Below are 16218 nucleotides of genomic sequence, written 5' to 3' on the forward strand. Positions count from 1 at the left end.
AATCTTATTTCTCCATGAGGAAAGGCCTCTGAATCTGTGTTTAAAGTTACATATAGTAAGTTTATGCCACTATTAACAATTGTAACACATCAAAACATTGACGGAAGCCATAACAGCAGTATCTAAATATCTAGGTAGTGATAAAAACTGGAAAATACAAAAATGCTATCAATCAACACCACTAAAAATGAATGACAAGTCTGCTTGTTTCGGTGCTGTTTAAATAGCTGGTATTAGAGCTCAGTCTGAGTTTGTCAAGGGCGTTCCTGGTGGCACAAATGGTAAAGAATCCACCTGCAATGCAGGTGACCTCGGTTTGATCCCAGGACCTGGAAGATCCCTTGGAGAAGGGAATGGTTCCCCACTCCAGTATTCTTGCCTGGAGAATTCCATGGACAGAGGAACCTGGTGGGCTACAGTCCATGGGCTCACACAGAGTCAGACACAATTGAGTGACTAATACTATCACTTAGAATATTGAAAACTCAACAGTGCTGATGTTTAAATCTGCTAAAAAGTAAGTCAGATGCAAAGAAACATCACTTAACATGCTATATAAATTTTCATCATACACATATAATATAAAAATATTTTCCTTTAATAAAGATTTTCTCATCATGTTTAATGGGAAACAATGAAATGTCATGGAAACAGTCCAGTAGAGAAAATTTTCCTATTTATCTTTCTAAATCATGTATTTTTCCTTTCAAATCTGTATATCTTGTTCTTCTGTTTACAAAAGTAGGTCATCACGCACATTTGACCCATCTGTAGATCCTCAAAAAGACACTCTAAAGGCATCAGATGCAAACTGGGCATCAACTGAAAGAAAACGAAAGAATTATATTCTTTACCTAAAATACTTGGGTTAACTGAGATTAGTAAAACAAACAAACAAACAAAAAACCTGAGACCTTTCCTTGTATTCTGAAAAATGAAATATATCTATAGATGACACAACACAAAATACTGATCAAGATTACAATTTTATCATCTGCTTATGGTTGAAGTGGAGCTGAGTATCAGAGCTCCTGGTTTTCTCACTCTTCATTCATGTATTCACACAATTGAGTGAAATGATAAATACTCATGTATTCATGCAAAGATTCTGTGACAAACACTGGAATTATAAGATGAAGGTGACCCAGTCCATCCTGAAAAATGATATGCCCTAAACTGGAAAAACAGACAAACAGGCAATTTCCGTACAGAGTCACAAATACTAAGATATAAAAGACGGCACAAGGAACACTGAGGAGGGGAAGCCAGCTTTGTGTCAATACTGACAGCTTTTTGGTGGAGGTGATATGTATGTAGCTACTTGAAGGACAAGAAAAAGTACGAGATAGAGGGGAGAAGCACGTACAAAGACTGGAGGTGAGCAAGCGAATCTGTGGGATCCTACACAGCCTGGCTAGTTAGATGCAGAGCTAAGCGGCAGAGTAAGCTGGTAAAGAGATAAGGCCAACTACTTTGGTAGGACCCAAATTGACGTGGGTGTTTGGAGCATTTCCTGAGGGTAAAAGATAAACTGGTGACATATCTAGTGACAGAGAAATTTTGAGGTCACCCACCAAGTGACAGCTACACAAACATGACTGCTTGAGTCTGGGTTTCCTAGCCTTAACCACTACCAGACACTTGAGAAGTTGATGAACGCCACGTTTTCTGAGAATAGTGTCAGGGTATAGGAAGACAGCTCCACAGGGATGGAGGGAGTAGAAGGATACAGCTAGAAATAAAAAGAAATACACAGACCTTCAGAGACTGTTTTTCAAGCTATGGTACATGATGAATAAATGAAGAAGGATATTTTTCACTATGACTGCTCATGTTTTCACATTTTTCATTAGCTATGTAAAAAAAAAATATTTAACATAGCATCTGTTATCCAAACAATGGAAAGAGATGCCATTTATTGTTTACAGTGTATTTCAGAAATCAATGTCTAAATTTAATTCATACATTTTGGCAACATACCTTCTCTTAGTTCTCTAGCTATGCTCCTGGTCCAACTTCCACTGCATCTGAAATAAGTCAAATATTTATCTTTAGGATAAACAAGTTATATGTTTATAACTTATTAAATGTGACTTTTAAATAATACTTTTAGAGACTAGACCTAACCTGAAGATTACCTCAGTAGAAAAAGAAAATCACCTAAAAAAAAAAAGAAATGAATTCCTACTTATTCTGCTTATAGATAACAGAAAACATATATATGGAATGCTATTTGGATTAATCTGATAAAAAGTACAATAAATATCAGTCTATCAAGTACACATCATTTCAGAGAATTAGGGAATGACCCATAATCCTCGGAATGACCCACAAGATGACTATCTTTTCCCCTAAAAGCTCCTGGCCTAAATATGTACTTCTGAGACTTTATTTTGATTTCTAGGTGAAGATCCTGTTCAAATGGAGGAAGTAGTTTGAGTCGAATGTTAATAAGGAGAACACATCTGTGATTTTTCTTTAAACTTTTCCATTTAATGAAAACACAGAAAGGTGAGAAAATTATACACAAGAAACCAATGTGCCAGCAAGATTTAATTCTGAAGATGTTTAGCGAGAAGGATTCTCTCTTAAGTGTTAGTTTCCGAACTATGTCCCATAGAAGGGGAAAACTGAACAATAAGACATAAGAATAATTCAACAGGATGGTACCAGTTTTAAACCACAATGTTTTCTTTTCTGCCTAATGGTCTTGTTTTTTACCAACTGGTCTTATAAGTAAAAGGATTCTCTAGTGAGAATCATTCGGAAAGGTCAATTTAGTGGTAACTGTGATGGAAACTGAAATATTTAAAGGGAAAACAAGTGCCCCCTTCCTTCCAGAAATCTACAAAACTACCCGCTCTAAGGGAGGTAGAGGACACACATAAGCTGTATAGATCCAAAATGTAATGGGCAGTGAAAGTGAGTTCAAGCAGATGAGAGATCAGCAAATGAACCTGCAGACATAGGCTGCCTTCCTTCCACTTCTCTGTGAGCTCCCAGCTCGCGCTGTCTTCAGTCTCCGGCTGATGCTGCTCTGCTCGCCTGTGCTCCACCATATCCATTTCTACGTGGCTTCTGAGGGTCACTGCTTCTTGCTCCAACTTCTTTTTCTTTCTAGTTTTTTACATTTCTTTGGCATTAGTTTCACAGATAACAACTCCTGTTGAAAAACTTGACTTTTTTGCATCCAGGTGCAGACATTTTGAAGATGCAGTTTCCAGCTCTGCTGGAAAATCATCAGTCTTCAAGAATAAAACGATACTGTTGCTAATGAAGAAAGGGGACTGAGCTCAGCCTAACTCAAACCCAGGATCAAATAAATATGATGCTATCTGTATTGCAGACTGTAGGACCAGGGATTACTCAGAGAATCAAGGAAGAATTTCAAACCACCAAGAGTCACAAAATATATTCTTCACTGTCATCTTTGTCAGACAACAATTGCACTTGATTTTACACTTTTATTGTTCTACAATAATATTTTTCTATCTTTCCTCATAAAATGACAAGTCACCTCTTGGTAGAATGTCTCTTAATCTCCCCCCACCTTAATGTCCCAGGATTTTAAAGAAGTTTGAGGGATACTGTATTGAGTTATCTAGGGCTAAGTTAATAAGTCCCTCCCAAAAGAAAACTGTGAGAATAAGACTCTAATTAATAAATCTTGTAAATATGGATTCTAATCCCATAAGCCTTTTTCTGAAGTACAAAGACTTTTTACTAATTTGAATTGTATTCCAAAGGGAATTATTTGCAAAGTTAAAGAAATCCCGTTTCCTAACAGTTCACAGAGATGACCCACACATTTTTCTGAACAGCAACAACAAAAATTGCCTCATTCTTGTAATCCTTTGTTACTGTCCATTTACGCAAGACAAGTGCTGTGCATATCAATAAATATTCCCTGTTACACCGATGTATACTTAGCCAAGATTCCCCCTCATGGAAGAAATGTCAACAGTGTAAAATTAGGGGCTAAACTGTTCTTCAGAGACTAGGTAACAAGCGCTGATGTGAAAAGGCTCAAAGAGCTGGATAGTCACGAAAGCTCCATGAAGGAGGAGAGACTGGGCACCAGGTCTGAAATAATGAAGGACTACCCAAGAGGAAAAGAAACTGTAAAGACAGAAAGGACAGTCTGAGCAAGGGCCAAGAAAAGGTGGAATCAGCCAGCTAACTCTGAGGATAAGATCCCACCACAGGGAAACAAAAACATGTGCACAGAGAATCCTGGAAATCAATGTTCACAGCAGCATTATTAATAGTCCCAAAGCGGAAACAACCCAGAGCTCCATCAAGTGATGATGGATACATGGCTTAGCTTACTGTTGACAACCCACCGAAATGGAAGACCTGACACTTGTTATCACACGGAAGAACTGTGAAAACATGACGTCAAATGAGCAAAGCTAACCCCAAAGGAGCATACTGCATGATTCCATTTATATAAAGTACTGAGGACAGGCTTGTCTAGAGAGACAGATATTAGACTGGGGGTTTCCTGGGGCTGAGGGAGATGGGAGGCCACGGGTGGTGGCTAAGCGATGCAGGGTTTCTTTTAAAGGGTGATGGAAATGCTCTAAAATTGACCGTAGTCACTGGTTACACCTCTCTAGACTGAGAGATACTGAACTACACATGTTGAGTGGGTGAATTCTATGATACATCAATTATATCTCAATAGCTTTTTAAAAAAATCCAATGGCAGGATCCAGATAATCTTAATTCTCTAGTTTGCATGCATGTATTCTACACCATCTGAGTACCTCCATGCTTTTACAATATCCTTAAAATGAAAAGGAAAGAAGGCAATGCCTAAACTTCAACTGGTTTGTATAATACCCTTTCTGCACAAGTTATTCTGAAATCCATGAAATAAATATATACAGAACTCTACAGCCATTCACAAAAGGCAGGATGAGAAATGATTAAATTTTCTGAACGTTCCATTAAACTAATATTACCCTCTGATTTTAACCTGGCTTGCCTCATCATGGTAATACAGCTATCACTTTAAAAAGTATTGTTTCAAAGAAAAAAAAGGCTCTCAACTTGTGTGAATAATGAGGCACAATTCTCAACTTTCCTAAGGGTAAATAATATAAGAAAAAAGTGGGATGCAAATGGTGGGATGAAAGTCAGAGTTTAAGGAACAAGTGCATTATAAAGATAAGAAAATTGTAGTAAGTTACTTGCAACAAAAATACAGAAGAAAGCTGACCATGAAAACGAGTGTCCTAAAACACTTTATCGTACATATTAACTGTTAACACGTTCAATTTCATACATACCTCACTTGCGAGTTGATGTAGCTGTAGTTCACAATTGTTCTTCAAATCCTGTGCCTCAGCTTCTAACTTAGCACAACATGACATGACTTTCAGTGAAGCCTCTGACACAGACTCCTTTTTTACAGCGTCATCCAGTTCTTGTTGAAGTTGTCTCACAACTGCCTAATAAGATGCTCTGTCACTGAGTTTATCAAATCACTTTACTATTATGTTAATAATAGATAACTCCAGCATATGGACTTTGAAAACTATCACCACAGACAGCAACTCACCTTCTTTTTCCTCCTCACTGAATCTGGTTACAGACACAGAAGGGGCCACCCTCCCGCCTTCCTGATATTAAGTTACTCAGACAAAGGATGTGGCCCCACTGTCCACGCCCTGCCCTCCCAATGAATCTGCAGAGCTTCACCACCTCACGTCCAGAAAGAAATGAGTGTGCAGGTGGGAAAAGTGATGGAAAATCCCACACTGTGGAAACATTTTCCTTTCCTTTTTTATTAGAAGCTTTGATTAACTCAGAGATCTTCACATATTCCAACCAGTGCTCAGATCTTTCCAACAGATTCCTACCTCAGCAGAAAAATGAGGCCATTCCCTTGTGGCTTATCTGTTTTATATCTAGTAGTACCTCTATGTTAATCCCAAACTCCTAATTTATCCCTCCTCCCCACCTTTGCCCTTGGCTAACCGCTCTACTCAATATTCTGTAGACACCTACCTGGGAAAAGGAACTGAAAAAGAATGGATATATGTACACCTATAACTGAATCAATCTGCTGTACATTTGAAACTAAGACAAAATTGTAAACCAACCATATTCCAATATAAAAGAAAAATGAAATTTAAAAAATGAGGTTGCTCCCATGGCCTTCAAGGAGCCTCGATAACCTGGCCTCCACCTGCCTCCAGACCGCAGCCCCTACAACCCTCTCCATGACTCACTCCATTCCTGCTGCTCACGAATCCTGACATCCTTCATTTTTAGAGGACAAGCTTGTATTCAAATGATAGTAATTCATACCTAAAATGAGCATTATGAGCAAATTGTTTGTAAGAATGTTAAGTAAATCATAAATAGCAGTGGGAAGATTAAATCAAGAATAGTTTTGCTAAAGCTCACCACCTGAGTCCCAAATTATGGTTTGATGATAAATAGATGCATTGATCAAATTGCCAACATCCACTGGATCATGGAAAAAGCAAGAGACTTCCAGAAAAACATCTACTTCTGCTTTACTGACTATGCCAAAGCCTTTGACTATCTGGATCACAATAAACTGTGGAAAATTCTGAGAGAGATGGGAATACCAGACCACCTAACCTGCCTCTTGAGAAACCTGTATATTGGAGAAGGAAATGGCAACACACTCCAGTGTTCCTGCCTGGAGAATCCCAGGGACGGGGGAGCCTGGTGGGCTGCCGTCTATGTGGTCGCACAGAGTCGGACACGACTCCATCCCCATCCCCCCATCCCCCCGTCCCCGCTACTTCACCGGCAAGAGAAATACCTGTTAAATTCACTTGTGGTGTGGACTTCAGTTGGCAAACCCAGGCCCTGTTGGCCCTGCAAGAGGCCGCAGAAGCGTTTCCAGTTCGTCTCTTCCAGGATGCCTGTCTCCTCTCCTCACACGCCGGCCGCGTCATGCTCTCCTCAAAGGATGCTCAGCTGGCCTGGAAGATCAGAGGCCAGGATAAGAGACTCCCAGGGAAATAGGAAGTGCCACCAGAAGACTTTTGATATTGTGTGTGATGAAAATGATTGGTGAGGGTGGATATTAATAATGGAGCAGTCAGCCAACTGAATTCAAACTAAATGGAAGGACCAAGTTCTGTTGTTTGATACATTTTAACCCTTTGGAAAAACCTTTTCCTGTTCTACATCAACTCATTTTTATGTAAACACTGGAATAAACCTTATCTATGAATACTTTTTTTAAAAACGTACAAACTTTCAGTTGTAAGATAAGTAAGTGCTAGAGATATAATCTACAACACAATAAATAACAATTAATAAACACTGTTCTATGTTATATAAGAAAATTGTTAAAGAGAAGACTGAAAAGGTTGACTTAAAGCTCAGCATTCAGAAAACGAAGATCATGGCATCTGGTCCCATCACTTCATGGGAAACAGATGGGGAACCAGTGGCAACAGTGTCAGATTTTATTTTGGGGGGCTCCAAAATCACTGCAGATGGTGACTGCAGCCATGAAATTAAAAGACGCTTACTCCTTGGAAGGAAAGTGATGGCCAACCTAGATAGCATATTGAAAAGCAGAGACATTATTTTGCCAACAAAGGTCTGTCTAGTCAAGGCTATGGCTTTTCCAGTGGTCATGTATGGATGTGAGAGTTGGATTGTGAATAAAGCTGAGTGCCGAAGAATTGCTGCTTTTGAACTGTGGTGTTGGAGAAGACTCTTAAGAGTCCCTTGGACTGCAGGGAGATCCAACCAGTCCGTTCTAAAGGCAATCAGCCCTGGGATTTCTTTGGAAGGAATGATGCTAAAGCTGAAACTCCAATACTTTGGCCACCTCATGCGAAGAGTTGACTCACTGGAAAAGACTCTGATGGTGGGAGGGATTGGGGGCAGGAGGAGAAGGGGACGACAGAGGATGAGATGGCTGGATGGCATCACCGACTCAATGGACGTATGTCTGAGTGAACTCCGGGAGTTGGTGATGGACAGGGAGGCCTGGCGTGCTGCGATTCATGGGGTCGCAAAGAGTCAGACACGACTGAGCGACTGAACTGAACTGAACTGAAGACAGTAAATCTCAACAGTTCTAATAAGGAAAAATACTATTTTTCTTTTTTTCATTTTGCATCTATATGAAATGATAAGTGTTCACTAAACCTACTGTGGTAACCATTTCAAGATGTATGTAAGGCAAATCATTCTGTAGACCTTAAACTTATACAGTGTTGTATGTCAATTCTATCTCAATAAAACTGGAAGAAAAAAATGAAATAGAAGGGAAAAAAAGGAACACTGAGCAATATTCCAGTAATCCAGGAAAGGAAAAAAAATTGAAATAAAAATATAGAGGATAGTTATATGTCAACTATACCTCAATAAACACACACAGGGGACAAACAGAAAACAAATAATAAAATGACAGACTTACACCCAAATATATTAATGGTCACATTAAATGTAAATGGTCTCATTACATGTAAATGGTCTAAATGCACAGACTAAAAGAGGGGGACTATCAGACCCAAATCCATGCTCTCTTCAGGAAATCTACTTCATGTTTTAGTAGAAGGATGGGTGAAACAAGCCATGCAAACAACATTTCTTTCTGTAGAGTGATTGTATTAACACCAGAAGAAGCAGAGTTTGGAGGAAGGAAATTACCAGAGATAAAGAGGGGCATTAAATGATTTCAAAATGTCCACTCACCAAGAAGATATAATAAGCCTAAGTGTAGATATACCTAAGGAGTATGTCAACGCTGTATATTGTCACTCTGCTTATTTAACTTATATGCAAAGTACACTATGTGAAATGCCGGGCTAGATGAAGTACAAGCTGGAATCAAGATTACCAGGAGAAATATAAATAACCTCAGATATGCACATAACACCACCCTTACGGCGGAAAGCAAAGAAGAACTAAAGAGCCTCTTGATGAAAGTGAAAGAGAGTGAAAAAGTTGGATTAAAACTCAGCATTCCAGGGCGGCAGGAAGGAATAAATGCCTCTGCTTCCTCAAAAAATAAATAAAAAATAAATAAATAAATAAAACTCAGCATTCAAAACACTAAGATTATGGCATCCGGTCCCATCACTTCATGGCAAATAGATGCGGTAACCATGGAAACAGTGAGAGACTTTATTTTCTTGGGCTCCAAAATGACTGCAGCCATGAAATTAAAAGACGCTTCCTCCTTGGAAGAAAAGCTATGACCAACCTAGACAGCATATTAAAAAGCAGAGACATTACTTTACCAACAAAGGTCTGTCCAGTCAAAGCTATGATTTTTCCAGTGGTCATGTATGGATGTGAGAGTTGGAGCATAAAGAAGGCTGAGTGCCAAAGAACTGATACCCTGTGGTGTTGATGTTGATAACTGATATACTGTGGTGCTGGAGAAGACTCTTCAGAGTCCCCTGGACTGCAAGGAGATCTAACCAGTCCATCCATAAAGGAAATCAGTCTGAATATTTATTGGAAGGACTCATGCTGAAGTTGAAGCTCCAATACTTTGGCCACCTGATGCAAAGAACTGACTCATCAGAAAAGACCCTGATGCTGGGAAAGAGTGAAGGCAGGAGGAGAAGGGGACAACAGTGGATGAGATGGTTGGATGGCATCACTGACCCGATGGACATGAGTTTGAGCAGCCTCCAGGAGTTCGTGATGGACAAGGAAGCCTGGCGTGCTGCAGTCCATGGAGTCACAAAGAGCTGGGTATGACTGAGTGACTGAATTGAACTGAGATATACCTAAAAATAGTCCAACAAAAAACACAAAGCAAAAATGAACAGAACAACCGCTTTTTCACTTTCACAGCTTTCCTGGGGCAGAATCCTCCAAAAGCCAGTAACTGGTAGAACCACATAAACAGTAGTTGACAAATACTGGAGGCTAGAGGTGGCGAGATGAAACTTAAAATTCCTGAGCTAGGGGGAGGGAAGGGGGATAACATGCTTACATGAGTTTTATTTCCAGGAGCCCCATGGGGTCTTCATGATAAAGACTTGAGAAAAAAAAGAATTAGACTTTCATTATTTAGACAGGGAAGAGAAGAAAACTAACAGTTTAGAAATGTACCCAGAGAAAAATAACCCTTTTCAAAAACATCCACACCAAAGGGTGTTTCTTCCCTCAGAATAAACTATTTTATCAGACAGAGCCTTATCAGACATGGGGGAAGGGCAAAGAGCACCTTGACAACTGGAACCTCTTCTAGCCTTCCTGTCTTACAACTGATATGGAAAAAAAAAAAAAAAAAAGGATGGGTGGGAGCTAAGAAACTTCTGAAGGGCACAGTCCAGGATCTCATGACCACAAAAACAGTCTGACTCATAGGAATGCCTCCCTCACCCAGCACCTCTCCACCACATGCACGGGCCTCAGGTAGAAAAGCTATGCATTATTCCATGGGCGCTGCCAGACACAGACTCCGTTTCAGATAGAGTTTCTGGGAAAACCCAGAGATAACAGGGAGACAACAGAAGACATCTAAAGCCTCTGAAGCCTCTGACATCTACCACAAGTCCAGCTTTCAACACAAAGTTACAAGTCAAACTAAGGGCAAGAAAAAGCAGAGCTTGAGGAGGCCTGAGAAAAAGCAGGCATGAGAACTTGGCTCAGGTATGGCAAAGATTTTGCAATTATTAGACTGAGAGTTTAACTATGATTAACATGCTAGGGGCTGTAAAGGGAAAAAAGTGGACAACCTACCAAAAAACCGATGGGTAATATAAGCAGGGGCTTCCTCGGAAGCTCAGTGGTAAAGAATCCACCTGCAATGCAGAAGATACAGGTTTGGTCTGGGAAAATCCCATGGACAGAGGAGCCTGGCAGGCTATATAGTCTCTGGGGTTGCAGAGTCAGACACGACTGAAGCGACTGAACATGCATGCAATATAAGCAGAGATATGGGAACTCTAATAAAGAAGCAAAAATAAATGCCAGAAATCAAAAATACAGTAACAGAAATAAAGAATGCCTTTGATACATTCATCACTAGACGGCACATGGCTGAGGAAAGAATTCAGTAAGCATTAATTTATATCATAGAAACGTCTCCAACTAAAAAACAAAGAGAAAAACTAACGGGGAGGGGGAGAAAAAGGAATAGAATATCCAAGAATTGTGAGACAATTACAAAAGGTGTAATATACGCGTAACTGAAACATGAGACGATGAAACAAAGAAATGAACAGAAGAAACATCTGAAGTCACAATGGCTGAGAATTTTCCAAAATTAATGGCAGATCCCAGAGGACACATCCAGGAATTTCAGAGAACGACCAATTAGGATATATCACCAAAGGACTACACCTAGGCACATCATATTCAAACTGCAGAAAACCAAAGACAAATCCTTAAGGAAAGCCCGAGGAGGGAAAACCACCTCACTTGTAGAGGAACAAAGTAAAGAATCACATCTGTCTTGTCAGAAACCACGAGCAAGAGAATGAAGGAATATATCTGAAGAGTTGAATGAATAAACCACCCACCTATGGTTGTATATCCAAAGAAATTATTCTTCGTAAGTGAAGAAGAAATAAAGACTTCCTCAGACAAAAACTGAAGGAATGCATTGCCAGGAGACCTGCCTTGCAAAAACTTTGTTCTTCAGAGAAAAGGAAAATCATATATACTAATAGGTCAGAGATTCAGATCAACATTTAAAAAGGGAAGGCATTAGAGAAAGAATAAATGAAGGTAAAAGAAAGCATTTCATTCTTTTTTCTTTCCTTTTTTGTTTTTGGCGACGCCTCGTGGCTTGTGGGATCCTCGTTCCCGGACCAGGGACTGAATCCACACCCTCGGCATTGAGAGCATGGAGCCCTAACCCCCAGTCCACTGGCAAATTCCCTCATGTTTTCTATTATTAACTGATTCAATATATAACTGTTCAAAACAAAAACAGCAACAAGGTGCTGGTGATCATAGCTTATGAATGAGTGATATGAACAACTGCAACATTGTAAGGAACAGGAAGGAGGAACTGAGAACACTCTGTTAAGAGGTACTTGCACTATCTGTAAAGTGAAACAGTTATTTGAAAGTGGACATAGATTAGCTGCAAATGTATATTGCAAACTCCAGGCCAACCATAATTTTTTTTTTCAAAAGAAGAACTGATATGCTAAGAGAAGAGAGAAAATGAAATCATATAAAATGCTCATTAAAGTCAGAGAAGACAACAAAGAAGAGTGGAGTATATTTTAAAAAGGTAACAAAGAATAAGTGCAATGAATGGAAGGCTCCTTTACAAACAGAGTAGATATTAATCCAACTGTATCAATAACCACTTTCAATGTGAATGGTCTAAATACACCAATCAAAAGAGTCTCTTAGAGTGGATTAAAAAAGTATGACCCAACTATATGTAGTCTACAAGAAACGCATTTTCATTAAAAAAAAAATTTAATTCCAGCATGCAGGATTTAGTTCCCTGACCAGGGATCAAACCCTGGCCTCCTGCATTGGGAGTTCGGAGTGTTAAATGCTGGTCTACCCAGGAAGTCCCCCAGGGGGTTATATTACAGGGCCGAAGGCAGAAGTTTTTTAAAAATGACCTCTCCCTTTAAAAAAAAAAAAAAAAAAACTGCTTACACAAAAATTGACCCATGTGTGCATGCATATATATGGTTCCAAGAGTTTTAACAGGCACAGATGTGTATAACTGTCACCACAATGAGAACACAGAAGAGTTCCATCACCAAAACACACACTGACCTCAAACAGTCCTAACACTGCCCATGTTTGCTGATCCCACAGTCCTGCCTTTTCCAGAATGGCATATAAATGGATCCTTACAGCACATGGCCTTTCTGAACTGACTCTCTCTTTCAGCATCGGCGCGGCTGCACGAATGGTTGTCGTTTCACAGAGGGCAGTGTTCCAGGTGAGGGTTGCCACAGTGGGTCCAGTCATTCACCTGATGGACGATGTTAGGATTGTCCTGTTAAAGACAATCTTTTTGATCTTTCTAAAGAGCCCCCATGCTGCAACTAAAACTCAGTGCAGCCAAATTAAACAAACAAACAACTCCATCCTTTGATTCCAATTAAACAAAAAAATCCTGGAGGCAAGGGAACACCAAGATCTGGTACCATCTTAGAATGGAAAAAACAGAAGAAATACACATTGAATTTCAATACATTATCCTGCGGCAGGTTTATAAATGCTAAGGCATATACAGCTAGTTTGATCAAACAAAATCACTTCAACTTACTTTGGAGGGTCTGTCAATGACTTCCCAAGGAGTCTCAGCCTTCCTCCCACCTGAGCAACAAAAGCGTGGAATGTGAAGCTGCAATTCCCTTTTGTCCCACATGCAGCCTGTAACACAGTTTCTGAAGCACTGGAACAGGACAAGCCCCAGTAAACGGAGGTGGGTGGGTCACCTCCTCCCCTGACGCCACTGTGGAGGAAAGACGTGGGTGCAGACACGTTTCCAAAAACAAATGAGTAACCTACATTTCTCTGTCTGAAGTAAAAGGCGAGAGCACGCTGCAGCCAACAGCGAGGAAGGCAGAGCAGACCCAAGGGTGCAGGTCCCGGGACACTTGTCGTTACAGAAATGTTACCACTGGTCACAGAACCGGCTAGTTTGATCAGTGTTTGATTCTCTACCGAAGCTAGAAATTTAGAAGAGACTTCACATAAAACTTCTTGTTTCATTTCCAAAATGTCTGAGATCCCAGTGTTGAAGTAAGTGGGTATTAGTGTGGGTATTAGTGTGACGGCTCCTTGCTCACACTTGAGTCCAAGAACAGACCAGAAGGTCGGCACAAAGTACCCCTGCTGCTGTCTGCAGGCTTCCACACCTGCCAGAGCAATATCCTCAGGATACCCAGGAAGACCGGCTGATTCCGACAGGCATGAGCTTGCTTTTCTTCCTCAAATAAGTAAACACTTAACAGACACAGTCTTGCTAATGTCAACTTACAAAATAGTCACAACCTAGAAGTTGAGAGTTACGGTTTTTTGGTGGGAATTTTTAGGACTTCAAGCTTAAAGTAATCTCAACTAACCCTGGGGAAGAGGAGGAGGGTATCAGGTTATATAGGTTTGCAACAAAGCGCAAGTAGTCTGAACATCAAAAGTTATCTTTGTGAATTAAGGAAAACCAGATATCTCAAGGAGTTTAAAACTTTTCTACATATCGGAAGATGCAAGAGTCTGGACCCACTAAAATCATTTCTCTCACACGCATCTCAGCTATCTGGGGTCAGTATCCTACGTTTTTTCACATCCTGAGTTTCCTCAGTGCTCACGGTAAGGAATGGTGTAACCTCATGGCTGCCTTATTGCAGGCGTTGTTCTTCCCGGGTGCCCTCAGAGTTCAGAAATCCACATTTGGAGGGCTGGAACTGCTGATGGCTCTCACAGCCTTGTTTACTGATACGGCAGGAAATACTCCATCTCCCCCTCATCACTAAAGAAACCGGACTGAAACAACTCAAGCAACAGGTTTCCATCCAGATCTCCCCGGTCCTTCCTCCACAAACCACCGGTCTCCCAGCGAGGCACAACACACCAGCCAAGTGAATGCCTAAAAGTTTCACTGTATTTTTCCAGGATACTTAAGAAACAGACCCTTCAAGGGAGGGGGTGAGGGGGGTTGGTCTGAATGACTTAGGTGCGCCCAGCCTTAGGGAAGGAGGTGGCAACCAAGACTATCTGAGGGATGTGAGGAGTCTGGGATCTGCCAGGGTGGTGGGTTGGGAGTTAAACCGATAACCTGGGAAATTCGGGGGGCGGGGGAGACAGAGCCGCGGGAGCCGGCGACACCTACTCGCAGACGCCCTTGGTCAGGGTTGGCTTTGGAAAAGTGGCAGGGGACCCAGTTCCGGGGAGTGGTCGCTGAGGGGTCTCGCGGAGGCTTCGGACAAAGAACAGCGGGGGCAGTAGTCACTGGAAGGTCGGGACCCCGGCGGCCCCTCCCCACCACCCCGGGTCGAGGGGTGGCTACCTGTTGAGGAAGGCGTTGCCGAAGGTTGAGCTTGCGGAAGGGCCGCCGCGGGTCGACGACGAGCGCGTTGCCGGGCACCACGCCCTCGGTGGGGCCGTGCATGACCGCGATGGTGGGCTCGGGCCCGATGCGCATCCCCGGGAAGTCCTGCTCCATCAGGCGCCGGATGAAGGTGGTCTTGCCCGTGCTGTACTGGCCCACGAGGAGCACCATGGGCTTGTTCTCGAAGTCGGCGTTCTCCAGCGCGGCCGAGTGGAACTCATGGAAGCGGTGGTGCTCCTCCAGGGGCAGCAGCTTCTGCGCGTACAGCCGCCGCAGCCCCTCGGACACCGTCTGGAAGAGCTCCGGCTCCTTCTTGCGGCGGGCATCCTTGCTGACCCAGCTGAACATGCTGCTGGACACCGGGCTGGCTGCTGCAAGGCAAAGGGGCGGCTGAGAGCCGAGCGAGGACGCGGAGCCGAGGCTGGGCCGGGCAGGCCGGCTGAGGGGGCGGTGGGACAGCGGGGCGGGGAGCGGCCCGCACTGCGCAGGCGCACGGCACGGCCGACCGAGTGCCCTTCTACACAGTGGAACGCGCGCCTAGCCGTGCGCTCTTCAGAAGGCACGACCGCGCGTTTGAGCCCGCGCGCCGCCGCCACTGGGGACCGCGAGGAACTGGGAGAGGGAAGGAGCAGCCCCGCCCGCGCGCTCTGCGCCACGTCCTCCCCTCCCCCTCCTCTCATTGGCCGATTGCAAATCTCGCGAGCGCCGCTAGTTCCGTTGCAGTTTCCCACCCCCCCCCCAGCCCCCGCCCAGGCCCGGGTGCCGTGGCAACCGCACCTGTTTCGCCCCGCCCCTTGGGGGCGGCTCGCGGAAGTGCTGCGGTCGCGAAGGCGGCTGGCCCGAGTGCGGCGCGCGGAGGTCCCAGGGTCTGCATGTCTTCCTTCCCTGCGAGATTCCCAGTTGGACGCCCCACCGCATCTCCCTCAGTGGGCGGCCCTCCGCCTCCCACTCAGAATCCCCAGAAGCAGGGGAGAACCCCGGGTGCCGTGCGCCTCCTGTCTGCACTGCCCTTCCTTGCCTCCTCTCGCCCCTGCTTCCCTGACACTGCTTCTCATCCCCTCGTCTTTTATCTGCTCTGGGAGAGGCAGAGGCAGGAATGAGGTAGTGGAGAAAGCTGAGAGTAGACCATCCAAGGCGGGGTGGTGACTGGGGAAGTAAAAATGGGAAGGGAGGAGGCTGGTGGGGAAAGTCTGAGTCGTCGCAAGAGACCTGAG

General features: G+C 43.0%; 1 protein-coding gene and 1 long non-coding RNA gene across 3 annotated transcripts; both read right to left on the bottom strand.

Moving 5' to 3' along the window:
• Nucleotides 1-577: 577 nt before the first annotated feature.
• On the bottom strand, nucleotides 578-5661 carry LOC120878695. 2 transcript variants are annotated; one of them, XR_005724618.1, is made up of 4 exons: nucleotides 5295-5661; nucleotides 2958-3245; nucleotides 1759-2027; nucleotides 578-822 (listed from the first exon to the last, which is right to left on the bottom strand). It is a non-coding gene; the product is annotated as an uncharacterized LOC120878695 (long non-coding RNA). The 2 variants fall into 2 exon arrangements; XR_005724617.1 differs by having other exon boundaries at nucleotides 1759-3245.
• A 1135-nt stretch (nucleotides 5662-6796) lies between these two features.
• On the bottom strand, nucleotides 6797-15922 carry LOC120879119 (EH domain-containing protein 1-like). Its single transcript, XM_040262168.1, has 3 exons — nucleotides 15782-15922; nucleotides 14963-15541; nucleotides 6797-6968 (listed from the first exon to the last, which is right to left on the bottom strand). The coding sequence occupies exons 1-3, from the start codon at nucleotides 15920-15922 to the stop codon at nucleotides 6960-6962; spliced, it is 729 nt and encodes a 242-aa protein (XP_040118102.1). The 3' UTR covers nucleotides 6797-6959.
• Between the last annotated feature and the right edge of the window lie 296 nt (nucleotides 15923-16218).

The sequence above is a fragment of the Oryx dammah genome, unplaced genomic scaffold (assembly GCF_014754425.2).
Source record: "Oryx dammah isolate SB20612 unplaced genomic scaffold, SCBI_Odam_1.1 HiC_scaffold_19, whole genome shotgun sequence".
Lineage (NCBI taxonomy): Eukaryota > Metazoa > Chordata > Mammalia > Artiodactyla > Bovidae > Oryx > Oryx dammah.

What these genes read in the sequence shown, in the direction of transcription:
- LOC120879119 (XM_040262168.1), bottom strand. Translation starts at nt 15,922, where the DNA reads ATGCGGTGGGGCGTCCAACTGGGAATCTCGCAGGGAAGGAAGACATGC. An exon ending in CAAGGGGCGGGGCGAAACAG is followed by an intron (nt 15,542 to 15,781) that starts GTGCGGTTGCCA and finishes GCGCACGGCTAG; the next exon opens with GCGCGCGTTCCACTGTGTAG.